The sequence below is a fragment of the Leucoraja erinacea genome, chromosome 1 (assembly GCF_028641065.1).
Source record: "Leucoraja erinacea ecotype New England chromosome 1, Leri_hhj_1, whole genome shotgun sequence".
In the NCBI taxonomy this organism is placed as follows: Eukaryota; Metazoa; Chordata; class Chondrichthyes; order Rajiformes; family Rajidae; genus Leucoraja; species Leucoraja erinaceus.
This window is the reverse complement of record NC_073377.1, coordinates 124,517,155-124,535,253: the sequence shown is the minus strand read 5'-3', so window position 1 is coordinate 124,535,253 and position 18,099 is coordinate 124,517,155. Positions and strand designations below refer to the sequence as shown.

The 18,099-nt window shown below is 43.1% G+C and overlaps 1 protein-coding gene across 2 annotated transcripts in view; it reads left to right on the top strand.

Moving 5' to 3' along the window:
* Positions 1–18,099, top strand: part of LOC129701614 (janus kinase and microtubule-interacting protein 1-like) — a 320,171-nt gene that overhangs the window by 180,049 nt on the left and 122,023 nt on the right. Inside the window, exons 5-7 of one of the 2 annotated variants that reach the window (XM_055642929.1) lie at positions 10,813–11,022; positions 11,875–11,925; positions 15,661–15,780. In XM_055642929.1, coding sequence (XP_055498904.1) covers positions 10,813–11,022; positions 11,875–11,925; positions 15,661–15,780 — 381 coding nt within the window. The remainder of the gene's footprint in view (positions 1–10,812; positions 11,023–11,874; positions 11,926–15,660; positions 15,781–18,099) is intronic. The other variant, XM_055642935.1, reaches the window with a different exon arrangement.

Here is an 18,099-nt window from a genome sequence, read left to right as displayed (position 1 = left end):
CTCACGACCATAGAGGTTGCACCCGCGACATGTTGCCAGGGTGTCGCCTGTATCGTCGTGAGTAGTCTCCTCAGTCGCCCAAAGAGTCGTAGCATCTTTCTGGTCGCCGCTGAATTTTCAACATGTTGAAAATATTCGCCGACCTGCAACGACCTATGACGGGTGCCGGAAGTCGCAAAAAAAGTCACGTAAGTGGGACAGGCCCATTAATCTTTCTTGCTGAAGCAATGCACATCAAGTGTACAAAACATGAGAGGGATGGATCAGGTGAACGCAGTATTTTTGACCAGAGTAGGGGAATCGAGAACCAGAGGACATAGGTTTAAAGTGAGGGGGGAAAGATTTAATAGGAACCTGAGCGATAACCTTTTTTACACAAAGGTTGGTGGCTGTATGGAATGAGCTGCTGGAGGAGGTAGCTGAGGCAGGGACTATCACAGCGTTGAAGAAGTATTCATGAAGGTACATGGATAGGACAGGTTTAGAGGGATATGGGCCAAAGGCAGGCAGGTTGGACTAGTGTAGGTGGGGCATGTTGGCCGGTGTGGGCAAGTTGAGCCAAAGGGCCTGTTTCCACGCTATATGACGCTATGTCTCTCTGACCTCCAAGCAGCCTCTCAATGGAGTGGAGCTAACTTGCAGGACCAATGGGACTGTACAACCGCCGAGCTTCACCTACCCCAGTCACCACAGGTTTAGTCATCAAGCTGTGGAGCACCACTGGCAACTGACGCACTCAACACCAGTTCCAAACCTGTGAGAAAATGGGTCCAACAGTTCACTTGTCCAAAACGACCCCCTCTGTGCAACTTGGTATTCTGGCAATAACGATTTGTTTATTAGAACCAGGAAAATGTAAATCATTTCCCCATTCTTGATAGCGACTTCCCAACAAACATAGACATTGACAATGAAACTCACCATCACTTCCCGTGAGTGCACTTAACCTTTGAGTGATTGAGGAAAAGAGTGTTTGAAGATCAAGAGTTCAACTCCATCACAACGCTGATGGTTTACTGGGCAGCAGTGATCCCCACCATCCTGTAAACTTCGGAGACACAGACTACCTACTCCTCAAAGTATTGGAGAGACCACCAACACCGTCTCCACAAAATCCTCTAAAATCTATTAGCATCTGAAGTTTCTTGTATCTCCACAAATGTATGATGCCATCAAATATATGCTGCACCAGCTTCTACTTGCATTTGAAATCAGTAGAGAACTCATTATAGTTTTCATGAGACCATAGTCTTGAATTTTCTTTAATTCGATTCTTGGATATTCTGGTTGGACCCTGTCACTTTTACAAACCATAGATAGACACAAAATGCTGGAGTAACCCAGCAGGACAGGCAGCATCTCTGGAGAGAAGGAATAGGTGACGTTTCGGGTTGAGACTTTTCTTAAGACTGAGAGTCAGGGGAGAGGGAGGCAGAAAGGTATGGAAGGATAAGGGGACGCTGATCGAGGAAAATGTAGAATGGTTCATTGTTAGGTGAGGGGAAGGTGACAACGAGGCATACAATCAGTAAACGTTTATCAGGAGGACAGTGAAACTAGTCGGAGAACTAGGTTAGGGGAGAGACAGAGAGAGGGAAAGCAAGGGTTACATGAAGTTATACAAATCAATATTCATACCACTGGTGTGTAAGCTGCTACAACAAGATATGAGGTGCTGTTCCTCCAATTTGCATTGAGCCTGATTCTGACAGTGGAGGGGGCCCAGGACAGAAAGGTCAGGTTGGGAATGGGATGGGAGTTAAAGTCTTTAGTAACTAAGAGATCATGTAGGGCTAGGTGGATTAAGCGGAGGTGTTCAGTGAAATGATCGTTGAGCCTGCGCTTGGTGTCAACGATATAAAGAAGTACACATCTGGAACAGCAGATACAGTAGATGAGGTTGGAGGAGGTGCAAGTGAACCTCTGCCTCACCTGAAAGTACTGTCGGGGGAAGAAATATAGGGACATATGTTGCATTTATTGCGGTTGCAGGGGAAAGTACCTGGAGGGGGGCTGGTTTAGGTGGGATGAGTGAACCAGGGAGTTGCGGAGGGTATGATCTTTGTGGGGGATCTAACACCACTCAATCTAACTCCAAAATAGGCTTCAGTCTTCCAATGATATTCCACCTCCAATGCAATGCATGAGGCTAAAGATAAGTATGTGCTTTTGTGTGCCAAATGGTTTTGAACAAGTAACATCAAAATGATAATTGAACACTAGTTCACATAATGTATGACCCCCATCAGTAGGAATGTCATTTGTGTAGAGGAACCATCTCTAATTTAACTAAGTGTAGACTGCTGCACTAGCTATATGACAGGACTTTGATGAAACTGAGTGATGCACCCTGCAAGAGCTTTGTATTGTTATCAAATTGATTTCTTTCTTTTAGAATATATCACTTATCCACTTGGTTTAAGTGAGAAATTTGGCATTATATTTTAATTTAGAAGCTAGTCTCTAAGACACTTCATGGATACATTTAAGGGAAATAAAGCTTAATCCTATATAATTGTCCAAGGAATCTTGAGGACAAAAGCAGGTTGGGAGTATTTAGGGAATTTCAGGTACAAGTGCTCTGGAATTAGCAAGCCTGATGCTGGTGATGATTCTAAGTTACAATTCAAAAGAAAAAGAAAATCATTTATCCTTGTTCCCATGTGCTGTGAAGGGAGCCTCTCTCACCTTGCCAGGCAGGGAACGGGGGGATATGGATCATGTGCAGACAGAGGGGATGAGTTTGACTCGACATTATGTTCAGCATGGACGTTGTGGGCTGAAGGGCCTGTTCCTGCACTGCATTGTTCTATGTTACAAGTGCCAACTAGAGAGCCAGAGTAATTGGTGAGCCACCCACCCAGAATACTGATAGCTCTCTACCTGAAGTGCCTGTCCCATTTATGCGATTTTTTTCGGCAACTTGCTGGCACCCGTCATAGTCGCAGCAGGTCTCCAAAAATGTCAACATGTTGAAAATTCAGCAGCGACCAGAAAAAGGTACGACTCTTTGGGCGACTACTCACGACCATACAGGCGTCACCCCGCAACTCATTGAACATTTTTTAGAGACCTGCTGCGACTATGACGATGGCGCAATGGGCTAAGTGTTCGGCTGGCGACCGGAAGGTAGCCGGTTCGAATCCCGCTTGGAGTGCATACTGTCGTTGTGTCCTTGGGGCAAGACACTTCACCCACCTTTGCCTGTGTGTAAATGTAATGTAATTCTGTGAAGCACTTTGGGGTCAATGCAAGTTGACTAAAAATGTGCTATATAAATAAGATTATTATTATTATTATTATGACGAATGCTGGCAAGTCGCCGACAGGCCCTTGACTGGATCACCCCATTTATTATGTTCATCCTCTGTCATTGAGCTCAAGCCCCGTTTTCTCCTGAGACTCTGCTATCACTGGGTCACAAGCGTACTGACATACCAAGGGAAACCAGCATCATCTTGTGGTAGGAACTTTCTGCTGCATCATTTATAATGCAATTTTGACAGTAAGATTATTCCAGATTTCTTTTACATCTTTCTTCTCTGGAACGCATGAGTTTATTTTTATTGATGTGCTGTTAGATAGAAATAGCAACATACATTGATTTCCTAATGGTATTTTTTTTTTTTGCTGTGCAGGCAAATCTTCATCCAAATATATCAAATGATTGGAAATTCATTGTGGCGTGTTGTATATTCCCTAGTATTATCCCTCTTCTTTATTAACAGGTGACAGCATGATGTTAGGATTAAGCAAGATATTAAGATGACACATCTAAGGGATAGACCCACAATGGAAGATCTTGTCATCAAATCACAGATAATATGCTGCATAATATCTGTGGTACAATAATGGGCAGTTTCAGATGCAGTTCACATGTGTTGAATTAACCAGTTGGTTTATGTGGCAAATACTTTGACACTTTAAAACAACTAGCACACTGTACAGCAAAATAGCAAACAATGTTCAAGAAGGATAAAACACCAAGGGAATAAACTAGGGTAGAATTAAAGAACTGCAGATGCTGGTTTATACCAAAGGTAGACACAAAGTGCTGGAATAACTCAACGGGTCAAGCAGTATCTCTGGAGAAAACAATTGGGTGAAGTTTCGGGTCAGGCCCCTTGTTCAGACAATGAACTGCCTTTACTATTATCTGACATTCTTCAGGTGTACATATATGGAGGCACTATAAATAGCACTAACATTTTGAAAAATGAATCCTCTTAAATTCACTTGGAAGATTCAGTTGATATTTTTTTTAAATCTCAATAAATCTCTGAGCTAGCTATGTAATGTTACAGTATTGCAAATGTGTTTTGTTGTTCGGATGCAACTTTCAGAAAAGCAGAAGTTACACATAGATTACTATCCATTTGAGCTTAATTGTAATGTTAGGTTGTGGATTGTGTTGATCAGAGATGCCAGTGGGAAAACGCAGGAGTTGAGGGGGTGAGATGTTGGCGGGAAATTCCTGGAACGGTAAAAGTATCAGTGACAGTGGATGAATGAGTATTTAGGTATTGTTATTGTCACTTTGGTTGCAAATTATTGTAAAAAACAAAGGTTTATACATTGGACTAGTTTGAAATACCCATTTTGCTGAACAATGGTAATAACAAAGAAACACCCTTGAAGTAAGCCTAAAATAAAACCTTAAATTTTAACTGGATTTAATGAGGAAGTCGGGATCATGTATCTGCTTTGTGTAGGAAAGAACTGCAGATGCTGGTTTAAGTCTGAAGATGGGTCTTAACCCAAAACGTCACCCATTCCTTCTCTCCAGAGATAGAAACATAGAAAATAGGTGCAGGAGTAGGCCATTCGGCCCTTCGAGCCATCACCGTCATTCAATATGATCATGGTTGATCATCCAACTCAGTATCCTGTACCTGCCTTCTCTCCATACCCCCTGATCCCTTTAGCCACAAGGGCCACATCTAACTCCCTCTTAAATATAGCAAATGAACTGGCCTCAACTACCTTCTGTGGCAGAGAATTCCACAGATTCAACACTCTCTGTGTAAAAAATGCTGCTGCCTGTCCTGCTGAGTTACTCCAGCATTTTGTGTCTACCTCTGTTATCTACTTTATTCCTCTCTTAACATGCAGTGGAGACATAAAGTGCAGCATGCAAGTTGCATGAAACACACAGCTCATCTGGGAAAGCTGACTCGTAAATAAAGCCATCCATGGTTTAAAACTCAGCAGAATATTAAACCATACAGTTGGTTTTCTAATTGATTTACCAGAATCATTATTCAGATAAGAGACTTAAACGAGCCTTTGGAATGAAATGTAGTTCGTCAATGTCATTCACATTTACATGGTCCCTAATAATTAATGCAAAGATTGAACAAATGTCAGAGCTCAAGGTCTTGGCAGCTGAAGTAATGCTGTCAACTAACCTCAGGATTTTCGATAAACTAAAAAAATGTCTTTGTAAAACTGATTATGAGTAACTTTGTAGCAGGTATCAATAGCTGTAGCTAATATTTAAAATAATTTTCTTGAATCAACCCTAAAGAGCAAACTGTGTGTAAATATATTAAAGTCTGAAGAAGAGTCTCGACCTGAAACATCACCCATTCCTTCTCTCCAGAGATGCTGCCATCCCCATGGACCGCTGAGTTACTCCAGCATTTAGTGTCTACCTATGATTTAAACCAGCATCTGCAGTTCTTTCTTACATATATTAAAGTACTTTCAGGTTAGTTACAGGAGCCATTGTAACTCAATTCACCATGAATCTAAGTGGAAGGAGCTACACGCTTCCTAGCTGAACGCATTGATCTGAAACGTGTTGGTGAATGCGTAATTTAGTTTAGTTTAGTTTAGAGATACAACGCGAAAACAGCCTTTAGGCCCACGAGACCACTCCGACCAGTGATCACCCCGTATGCTACAACTATCTTACACACTAGAGAAAATGTACAATTTTAACAAAGTCAATTAATGTACCAACTAGTAGGTCTTTGGAGTGTGGGAGGAAACCGGCATACCCGCAGCAAAACCCTTGCAGTTACAGGGAAAACTTACAAACTCCATACAGACCTATAGTCAGGATCGAACCTGTGTCCCTGGCGCTGTAAGGCAGCAGCTCTACCGCTGTGCCACTGTGCTGCCCCATAATGTCAAAAAAAGAAGAAACAATGAAACGAAGAATGGCTGTACGAAAAATGTTGAGGAACTACTTCAGCGAGTTTATATTTAAACTTTAATGTTAACAAAGAATTGGTTAAAAGTCATCCAGTTTCTGATTTCTCATTTGTTTTATATATACCCTGTAAAGACCAGTATACCCTCCCTGAGGATTGTTGTCAAAGCTAAAACCTAACAGTTCAGATAGATTCTGATCATTTTCAGTACAATTGAATTATAATTTTCTCATTTTTTAACCGTAATGCCCTTGAGATAAAGGTCAGTGATTCTTTGACACTTCTGATTACTTAATCTTTTACTATTTTGACTACATGCACAGTTAATGCAGGGTTGGCAAAAATATTGTTGCGAGAACTTGAAATTTGTCTTTACCAAGGGCGATAAACAAACGAGGAAGAATTTGAGTTACTGTATAGGTGAAATGGATAAAGTGGTTGTATTAGAATAGTTGGCTGTACATAAGGTAGATCAATCATACAATGTCAATGGAATACATTTTAGGTTGTTGAGATAAATGAAGATGTCGGTTGCAGAGCTATTGACTGTACTCTTCCAATCATTCTTGGAGAGTATTCTCGCTTTCTTCAAGCTTTCTCCCTCCCCCCTTCTACAATCAGTCTGAAGAAGTGTCCTGACCAGAAACATTGACTATCCATTTTCGTGGTGATACAGTCTGACCGGCTGATTTACTCCAGCACTTTGTGTCTTTTTTGTGATTTCTGGGTAAGGGATGGTGCCAGACAGCTAAAGTGCATTATGTTGCACTCTTGTTCAAAAAAGGGATCAAAAAAATGAATCCAGCATTATACGGTGTGTCAGTATAACCATGTACCTCACTGGACAATAGACTGATCATCCCCAATCAGTGTCCCCCCCCGTTCTTGCCTTCTCACCATATCCCCTGACTCCGCTATTTTTAAGAGCCCTATCCAGCTCTCTCTTGAAGGTGTCCAGAGGAACCGGCCTCCACCGCCCTCTGAGGCAGAGCATTCCACAGACTCACAACTCTGTGAGAAAAAGTGTTTCCTCGTCTCAGTTCTAAATGGCTTACCCCTTATTCTTAAGTCTGGAGAGCCTCAGACTATCTTTAATTGGACTTTACTGAACTTTATTTTGTACTAAACATTATTCCTGTACCTGTATATTGTGGGCGGCGTGATTATAATCATATACAGTCTTTTTACTGAGTGGATAGCAGGCAGCAAAACAGATTTTCACTACACCTTGGTACCTGTGACAATAAACTAAACTAAACTAAGATGCTGATAACCCCAATCAGGGGCAGAATTTATAATTTGGACAAATTAAAGGTGAATCACTTGAAATTATTTTTGACGGATTAACAATGGATGAAGAACAATGAAGTTAATGGTGTGTTCACATTAGTGGAATTTTGAAAGGTATTTGATAAAGTGTTACATGATAAGGCGATCATCAAAAATTGAAGCTCACGGAATAAAAAGGAGCTGAGACAGCAGGGGGTGAAATTGACTTAATGTCAGCAGCGAGTCGTGATGAATGGTTGCTTTTTGGGCTGGAGTAAGGCAAACAGTCTTTCCCAAGGGCCAGCACTAGGACCATTGCTATTCCTGATGCATATTCATGACAATGACCAAGGCACAAGGCACCTGTCACAATTTGCAGACAACACAGAACTTGTAATAATGGAAGGGAAAGTCACAGATAAAGAAAATGTAGACAGAGAGGTGGAAAAGGTGATATAGAAACATAGAAAATAGGTGTAGAAGGAGGCCGTTTGGCCCTTTGAGCCCGCAACACCATTCAATGTGATCATGGCTGTTCATGTGGCGAATGAAATTTAACAGTGAAATCAATAGAATGAAGAAAGGGCGTGATTCTAAAAGGGGTAGAGGAACATAGAGATCTGGGTATTTAAGTGCAAAAATATTTGAAAGTGGTAGTTAAACTGAAAGATGATTTAAAAAACAGCCTGCAGGATCCTGATATTCAAACACAAGGAAATTATATCGATGCTACATCGACGACTGCGTTGGTGCTACCTCCTGCACCCACATACAACTCACTGACTTCATCCATTTGCCAGAGTGAGGACCACCGTAAATTGGAGGAGCAGCACCTCATATATCGCTTGGGCATTGACTTCTCTAATTTAAGGTAGTCCTTACTTTCTCCTCCCCTTCTCAGCTCTCCCTCAGCCCACTGGCTCCACCTCTTCCTTTCTCCTTCCCACCCCTCACCCTCGCATCAGTCTGAAGAAGGCTTTCGACCCAAAACGTTGCCTATTTCCTTCGCTCCATAGAATCTAATTAAAATTAATTAAGTAATCTAATTAATGCTGCCTCACCCTCTGAGTTTCTCCAGCATTTTTGTCTACCTTCGATTTTCCAGCATCTGCAGTTCCTTCTTAAAGAAATTATATTGCACTTCTGTAAAGCATTGGTTCAGCTTATTGCTAGGTAATTGTATCAGTTCCAGTTAACCTACAATGAGATGGATGTGAAAATTCAAATCTATGTTCAAAATTAATTAATAGAATGGTTTTGGGGATGAGGGACTCTATAGATAGCTGAGGCTGTTCCCCTGAAGGGAAATGATTTAATAAATTATTTCTTTAATAAAGGAAAAAAACAGTTCTTGGTGGTGAAAGGGTCAAGTTCTACAGGACATGAATTTAAAAAATCCTGAACTGGAATGTATGTGGGAGCAGGTTCAAACTCTGGATAGATATGCAAAGATAATAAATATGCAGTCCCTGAGAGAAGAACAGGAAAATAAAGCTGACCTGGTTGTATTTGAAGACGCTTTGCATTGTAAACAATGGATTTTATGTGGTTGACGGAAAAGGATTTGAACATAAGTACAGGGAGCACAATTAAATAGTTTGCAAATGATACCTACATTGACAGTGTCTGACAATGATGAAGAAAGCTCCAGCTGACAGGAAAGTGTAAATGGACTGGTTAGGTGGGAACAGAAATAGCAATTGGATGGGCCATAAATGCCACCAATGAATAATAAAATTATGGAAATGGAAAGAGCCAGCACAGGCATGACAGCCCATAAGGCATGCCAGCTATTTTAGGCATTGATGCTTTCGCTTCAGTGAACGGAAAATGTCTGAAGAATCAGGAGCTTTCACTTCATGGTCACCTCATGTGTGACTTCAGGTTCTATAAAACACTGTACCATCAAATATCCTAGACCAGAATTCTTCCTTACTTCCACTCCTTGCATTTGTGGGTTTCCTATGTGCCACAGCATGGAAGGCCTGTCCTATTGTGTTGCTTAGAGTAAGGTTGAGATGAGTTCCCTCTCTCAACTCTGCTCTAAAGAGTCCATCAAAGTCAAAGTTAATTTTATTCCTCACATGCACCCGAAGGTGCAGTGAAATGAATTTGCCCGCAGCGATACACTTAAAAAGAGCACACATTACACAATAGAATTTAACACAAACGTCCACCACAGCATTCTTCACTGTGGTGGAAGGCAACAAAGTTCAGCCAGTTCAGCTCCTTTGCTAAGTAGAGACCAGATACTGCTCCATGTGAGTGGGAAGATAATTCCTTGCATGGTTGGAATAACAGGCACACAGTACTGGAGTAACTCCAACATCTGCTGTTCCTTGGACTTTCTACGATTGGGTTGGGTTGAAACATCGAGGGTGGCAGCATGGGACACATCCCAACTAGTGCCCTCAGCAAGGACCATGTGTAATGCACTGACAACACAGCGAGGGCATAAATTGTAGGAATGAACAAAACTGTCCAAAAAAGAAATAGAATACCACATTGTTGTAAATCAAACTGCTCGCTGCATGGAAAATATTTCCTCGTATCATGCCTGACGTTTTAATTCATGCCCTGTGGAACTTGACCCTTCTGCCACCAAGAACTTGCTGAATAGAGTCATAATAAAATACTTGAAAATCAAATGCTGGAAATCTGAAATAGAGCAGAAAATGCCCTGAATACTCAGCAGATCAGGCGGCATCTGTGGAAAGAGAAAAAGTTAACCTTTGAAAGAGAGAAAAATGGGTTTCAAAAACAAATAAAATGTTTTCTTGTTTTTTAAACTTGTGGCAGGCCGTGAGCATTTTACATTTCTCTTTCAAGAGTCAAGAGTCAAGAGTCAATTTATTTGTCATTTGGACCCCTAGAGGTCCAAACGAAATGCCGTTTCTGCAGCCATACACACACACAAACAGACCCAGACACAGCATAACTACAACTCAACACAAACATCCATCACACAGCTGCGATGGAAGGCCAAGAAAACTTATCTCTCCACTGCACTCTCCCCCCCCCCCCCCCGATGTCAGAGTCAAAGTTAAGCCCCCGGTGGCGATGGCGATTGTCCCGCGGCCATTGAGGCCACGCCGGGTGGGGGGAGGTCGCACACCGGGTCTTGGTGTTGAAGCCCCCGGTGTGCGCTCGCAGAGTCCCGCAGCCGTTCCAGCCGCGCGGGGCAATGGTGTTAGGCCCCGCTCCAGGAGCTCTTCGACCCCGCAACTCGGGCGGGAGAATTCGCCGTTGCAGGAGCCCCGAAAAGCGGTCTTCTCCAGAGGAGCCGCGGGCTCCCGGCGCCGCTCCCTGCAGACCCCCTGCCTTGAAATGCCAGTGATGGTGCCTTGAAAGTCACACTTTAACTTTTGTTTTATGTTTTCCCCAGATGGATGAGATAAAAGGCAAAGACAGAATTATCCTTGCCCTGGAGAAGGACCTGGGCGTTCAAGCAGGCCACACCCAGAAGTTAATTCTGCAGAAAGAAGCCCTTGATGAGCAGTTGGTGCAGGTGAAAGAAGCAGAGCGTTACCATAGCAGCCCCAAGCGGGAATTCCCCAGTGCTGGTGGGGACAGCTCCGAACCGCCACCCAATCACGTAAGAACCACTGCCTGTTTTTGATGAAATCTAGTCTGGCAGCTTTATAGATGAAATTGCTTTGGATGGTAATAATATAATCTAAACTGAAAATGATACATACTGTGTCAGTAAATCAATAGGCCAAACATTGCTGGGGTAAATTGGTTCTAAAAGCAGATTTATCAATTAATAATCTACTCTTGGCATTGAGATTAATCTGCTGAATATTATCATGGAACTTTTCTTGTTTTTCTGTTCTGGATCAAGTAAATATTAACTCCACGAGTTCATTTTAGTTTCCATCTCACTAATGTTTTTCTTCAGCATCTTTTGTTCCAAGGTTTGTCTTGCTCCACACCATTTGCTCCCTCCACACCATCTGCCCCAGTACAAGTAGCTCGGCGGTACAAGTACAAGTAGCTCTGCGGTACAAGTACAAGTAGCTCTGCGGTACAAGTACAAGTAGCTCTGCGGCGCTAGCTTGCTGTCAGATCATGAGAAAGTAAAAAAATCTTGGTTGTATACGTGAGATCCAAAACGATGACAATCCAGATTGCATCCAAAAAGGGTTGTTGTGCATTCAAGAATTGGCCTTTGCCTTTCTTGGAGTCAAACTGCAACCACAGAAGCTGCTATAGCAAATGTCTGGCTCCAGATATTTTTAATTTATTTTCAAAATTATACATAATAAATGTATTCACGTACCCGTGTGTGAATGTCAGCAGTGAGATATTTTGTTACACATCATTTCAGAAAACATAGTGTTGGTACTAATACAGTTTATAGAATAATAACTTTTGTAGTTTTGTTTAACAGTGACCAATCAGCAAGGATATTGTAGTCTTTTCAAATATCTTGTATTATTTACAGATTAAACCATTAAAGGAGCAGTATTCCTTAAAGGGGAACTGTAGTGTCAGGGTAAGTACAATGAGCAATGTGTACTTACCTTTACATTAGTCATGTACTTGTGTCTACATTGACCCTTTAATGTAGGCTGAAGTGCAAGTAAGTCTCTGTCTCTCTCTCTCTCTCTCTCTCTCTCTCTCTCTCTCTCTCTCTCTCGCTCTCTCTCTCTCTCTCTCTCTCTCTCTCTCTCTCTCTCTCTCTCTCTCTCTCTCTCTCTCTCTCTCTCTCTCTCTCTCTCTCTCTCTCTCTCTCGTTCTCTGTCTCGTTCTTTCTTTCTGTTCTCTCTCTCTCTCTCTCTGTGTCTCTCTCTGTCTCTCTCTCTGTCTCTCTCTCTCTCTCTCTCTCTCTCTCTCTCTCTCTCTCTCTCTGTCTCTCTCTCTCTCTCTCTCTCTGTCTCTCTGTCTCTCTGTCTGTCTGTCTCTCTCTCTCTCTCTCTCTCTCTCTCTCTCTCTCTCTCTCTCTCTCTCTCTCTCTCTCTCTCTCTCTCTCTCTCTGTCTCTCTCTCTCTGTCTCTCTCTCTGTCTCTCTGTCTTCCCACTGGCTTCATGACTTACCTTAATTGGGGCATAAAATCCAAGTGACTGAAGTTTCTTTTTTGTTACTTTAAAGGCAATTTATAATCCCAGTTATTAAATGCTATAGCCTGTAAGGTTTATACTAGTTTTAGTACGAGCTAATTGGCTGCCAGATGACATTTCAGTCGAGCAGTTTCCTCACATTCACATTTTTGATTGATAATTGACCAATTATGAACATACAACATTTCAAATAGTTTGAAGAAATATTCTTATCATCAAGGGTAGCAACTTTCTCTTAAATTCCATGAGCTGCTTCTTGTTTGGGCTGCCTAATCTTGACATTCGTAGTGTCAACATTGGATTAACTAACATCACTTAACCATTGCTTCACCTCAGAAATTCAGCCAGCACTTCCAATTGCCATATCATCCAATGCATTTTTCCAGGCATTGTAAGGTTATTTATCAGGGGAAGATATAATCAGGGAGCACATGCCTTGAGGGGACCCAACGAAAAAGTTTAATGAGGTGAAAATATATATATTTTTATGGCCTCCAAGAACCCTTCTGACCTAGGAGGTTGACTTAAATATGGGCCTATGTATCGTGTGCCATTAAGCTGAAGACAAATTGCCCATATTTGCAAATGAGGTTCATAGAGAATGTCTTCCCAGGAGGCACAGGTTAGCACAGTTGCGCAGTGGTAGAGTTGCTGCCTTACAGCGCCAGAGACCTGGGTTTGATCCTGACTAAGGGCTCTGTCTAGAAGGAGTTTGTACATTCTCCCTGTGACAATGAGGTTTAATCCGGGTGCTCCAGTTTCCTCCCACATTTTAAGGACCTACAGGTTTGTAGATTAATTGGCTTCTGTAAATAGTAATTGTCCCTAGTGTGTGGGATGGTGCTAGTGTGCAGAATGATCACTGGTGTGAGTGGACTCGGTGGGCCGTAAGGCCTTTTCCATTTTGTATCTCTAAGATCTACCATTATAAACGAGGCTCTCAGTAGGGTCTCCTCGATATTCTGCAGCTCCGCTCTTGCTCCCCCTCCTCCCCATTCGCAACAAGGACAAAATCTCCCTTGTCCTCACCTTCCACCCCATCAGCCGTCCAATACAGCATATAATCCTCTAACACTTTTGCCACCTCCAACGGGATCCCACGACTGGCCACATCTTCCCATCTCCACCCGTTTCTGCTTTCCGCAGAGACCGTTCCCTCCGCAACTCTCTAGTCAACCCAACACTTCCCACCCAAAACCACCCCCTCCCCAGGTACATTTCACTGCAACTGCAGGAGATGCAACACCTGTCCCTTTACCTCCCCCATCGACTCCATCCAAGGACTACCACAGTCTTTCCAGGTGAGGCAGAGGTTCACTTGCACCTTCTCCAACCTCATCTACTGTATCCACTGTTCCAGGTGTCAACCTCTGTACATTGGTGAGACCAAGTGCAGGCTCGGCGATCGTTTCGCTGAACACCTCCACTCAGTCCGCCTTAACCTACCTGATTTCCTGGTTGCTCAGGACTTTAACTCCCCCTCCCATGCCCAATCTGACCTTTCTGTCCTGGGTCTCCTCCATTGTCAGAGTGAGGCCCAGCACAAATTGGAGGAACAGCACCTCATATTTCACTTGTAGACAAAAATGCTGGAGAAACGTAGCAGGTGAGGCAGCATCTATGGAGCGAAGGGAATAGGTAACGTTTCAGGTCGAGACCCTTCGTCTGAAGAAAGGTCTCGACCCAAAACTTTACCTATTTCCTTTGCTCCATAGATGCTGCCTCACCCATTGAGTTTCTCCAGCATTTTTGTCTACCTTCGATTTTCCTGCATCTGCAGTTCCTTCTTAATCATATTTCGCTTGGGTAGCTTATACCCCAACAGTATGAACATTGACTTATCTTATTCCAAATAGGCCTTGCTTTCCCTCTCTCTCCATCCCCTCCCCCTTCCCAGTTCTTCCACCAGTCTTACTGTCTCCAACTACATTCTATCTCTGTCCCGCCCACTCCCCTGACATCAGCCTGAAGAAGGGTCTCGACCCGAAATATCACCCATTCCTTCTCTCCAGAGATGCTGCCTGTTCCGTTAAGTTACTCCAGCATTTTGTGTCTACCTACATAAAGTACAGTTGAACCAACTCATGCACTCAGCTACACGCCTTGGTTGGTCATTTAAGAGTGAGCCACTTGGTGCTGAAGTTACATGCAGACTAGACTGCATAAAGCAGTAGATATTGTTCCTCAAAGATACATTCATGAACCAGATGACAATCTGATTTACAGGAATCGAATTGTTTCATGTTGATCACTGCTGCTGTTAGCCTAGTAATCCCTTATCACTTTAATTAAACATGTTGTTTGTCTTGCTGTTATTGGTAGGGCTTTATCTCATGACATTGCAATATTGTTCCTGTCCTGTCCTGTCCTGTACGTTAGTACTTAAGTAAAATATGATGCTCTATTTATAGGGTGCCCATACCATTCTGTTGTGCTGGCTGGCACCTTCTGAAATGTTCTTTACAGAAGGCATCATCTTCTCCCGGCAACACCAATTATAACAAACTTGGTGCTCAGCCAGTGCAAGGCAGTCCAATTTTTGGAAATAATCTTTAAGCATTTATCATGTTATCATTTATTAAGCCATATATTATCTCAATAGCATTGATGGTGGTTCTATTGAGTGTTAAAGATGGCTGCTAGGGTGACCAAAATTGTCTTGTACAGTACAAGTTTCTTTGGGGTGCAGACATTGTAGTGTCAAAAAGGTCCAACTTGTTCCATTGACCACCTCGAAAATGAATATAACTGGGACTAATTTCTCTGCCTTCCCTTGCTCTGTATACACTAGGTTCTTGCCCTGTGACTTTAATCAGTATTTAAATCCAGCTGATAGATCTATGCTATCTAGGCCACTGGATCTTCCATTCCTATTTAAAAAAAGGTTGGAATTAAAAATGTTACAAAACAAACTATTTAAATGTAATAATTTTGACCTTCAAACTAGTGTTTAAACTTGGCAAGAAGATTGCTTTAACAGAGTTTGGTGACTGTGTCTTAACAGTAGGGAATTATTAATATTAACTGTAGATGGTGATTGACTATTTTTATCTGACAAGTTAACCAGGATTATTAAATTTCTAGCATGTATTTACAGCCACCAGTTGCTGCTATGTTTGTTTTGGCAACAGAGACTTAGTTTACTCTCTCCCTGTAAATGCTGAATTAGGAACCACAGTTGGATGAGAGGGATTTGCGACGTTTCCAGTTAAAGATTGCTGAACTGAATGCTGTGATTCGCAAACTGGAGGACAGAAACACTCTGCTGGCAGATGAAAGGAATGAGCTGGTAAACATGATAACATGCCTTTCATCCACTTGAGTAACTGAATAGATTCTGCAGGTATCTGTTACCGTGCTGTCAGAGAGTCTTGGAGTCATATAGCACAGACACTTCGGCCCACCTCGCCCATGCTGACCAAGATGCCAGTCTAACTAAGTTGGTACAATTTGCCCAGATGTGTCCCATATCCCTCTAAACATTGTCCCATATCCCTCTAAACATTGTGCCGGAAGGAACTGCCAATACTGGTTTACATCGAAGATAAATACAAAATGTTGGAGTAACTCAGTGGGACAGGCACTGGGACAGTGGGAAACGTCACCCATTCCTTCTCTCCAGCAAAGCTGCCTGTCCCGCTGAGTTACTCCAGCATTTTGTGTCTATCCTCCTAAACCTTTCCTATCCTGTCCAAATGTCTTTTTAGTGTTGTTATTTTACTTTCTTCGACCACTTCTTCTGGCAGCCCGTCCCACGTTGCCTCTCGGGTTCCTATTAAATCTTTCCCCTCTGACCTTAAACCTTTGTCCTCATGTTCCCGATTCCCCAACCCTGGAGAAAATACAGTGCCCATTCACTCAATCTGTGACCCATTGCATACAGCTATTTTTTACACTGGGGAAAAAAAACATTGTAGTTGAAGGAAAATTAAGGATGTGAAATAAATTCAAACTAAATAGACAATTTCTCTGAAGTTTGCATAATGCTGTTCCTCAGCTCCAGAGAGCCCAATTTGATCCTCACCTTGGTTGTGGTCTGTGTGGAGCTTATGTTCTTTACATGACTGCATGAGTTTTCAACTCAGTGCTCTCGCTTAACATTTTTTTCCCTGTTGTCAGCCGGGCAACCTAGGCAGCTTTTTAGGTTGCCAAATGACAGTTTAGGTGGTCATTTAAGACGGCTTGCATGACACGTGTGATAATGTGCTCGGACGAAGTGCGTAGTTACCAGTCGGAATTATGCTCAATGAAGCATTCAGATATTATTTCTGCTTCAAATAAAGTCACAAACTAAACATATTCACCAATCAAGACATGATAAATAACACAATGACATGCAGCAAAATTACAATACAATATCTCAACTCTTTTTACACGTTGCAAAGAATGAAATTTCTATTATTTCTTTCCACTTCCAAACAAAATTCTGGTTGGATTATTCAGAGTATGATCAACCTCAGTGAGACCAAGCGCAGGCTTGGCGATCGCTTTGCACAACACCTACACTCAGTTCGCAATAACCAACCTGATCTCCCGGTGGCTCAGCACTTCAACTCCTCCTCCCATTCTGAATCCGACCTCTCTGTCCTGGGCCTCCTCCATGGCCAGAGTGAGGCCCACTGCAAATTGGAGGAACAGCACCTCATATTTTGCTTGGGTAGTTTACACCCCAGCGGTATGAACATTGACTTCTCCAATTTCAGGTAGTCCTTGCTTTCTCCCTCCTTCCCCTCCCATTCCCAGCTCTCCCACAGACTATTGTCTCCGCCTCTTCCTTTCTTTTTCTTCCCCCCCCCCCCCCCGACATCAGTCTGAAGAAGGGTCTCGACCCGAAACGTCGCTTATTCCTTCGCTCCATAGATGCTGCCTCACCCGCTGATTCTCTCCAGCTTTGTGTACCAACGGGATCCCACCACTGGCCACATCTTCCCATCTCCTCCCCTGTCAGCTTTCCACAGAGACCGCTCCTTCCGTAACTCCCTTGTCATTTTGTCCCTTCCCACCCAAACCACACCCTCTCCTGGTACTTTCCCTTGTAACCGCAGTAAATGCTACACTTGTCGTTTTACCTCCCCCTTTGACTCCATCCAAGGACCCAAGCCGTCTTTCCAGGTGCGGCAGAGGTTCACTTGCACCTCCTCCAACCTCATCTATTGCATCCACTGCTCTAGGTGTCAGCTGCTCTACATCGGTGAGACCAAGCGTAGGCTTGGCGATCGCTTTGCCCAATACCTCCGCTCTGTTCGCAATAACCAACCTGATCTCCCGGTAGCCCAGCACTTCAACTCCCCCTCCCATTCCGAATCAGACTTTTCTGTCCTGGGCCTCCTCCATGGCCAGAGTGAGGCCCACCATAAATTGGAGGAGCAGCACCTCATATTTTGCTTGGGCAGTTTACACCCCAACGGTATGATACTTGACCTCCAATTTCAGGTAGTCCCTGCTTTCTCCTCCGCTTCCCAGCTCTCCCTCAGCCCACTGTCTCAGCCTCTTCCTTTCTTCTTCCCACCCCCTGCACCCTCACATCAGTTTGAAGAAGGGTCTCGACCCAAAATGTTGCCTATTTCCTTCGCTCCATAGATGCTGCCTCACCCGCTGAGTTCCTCCA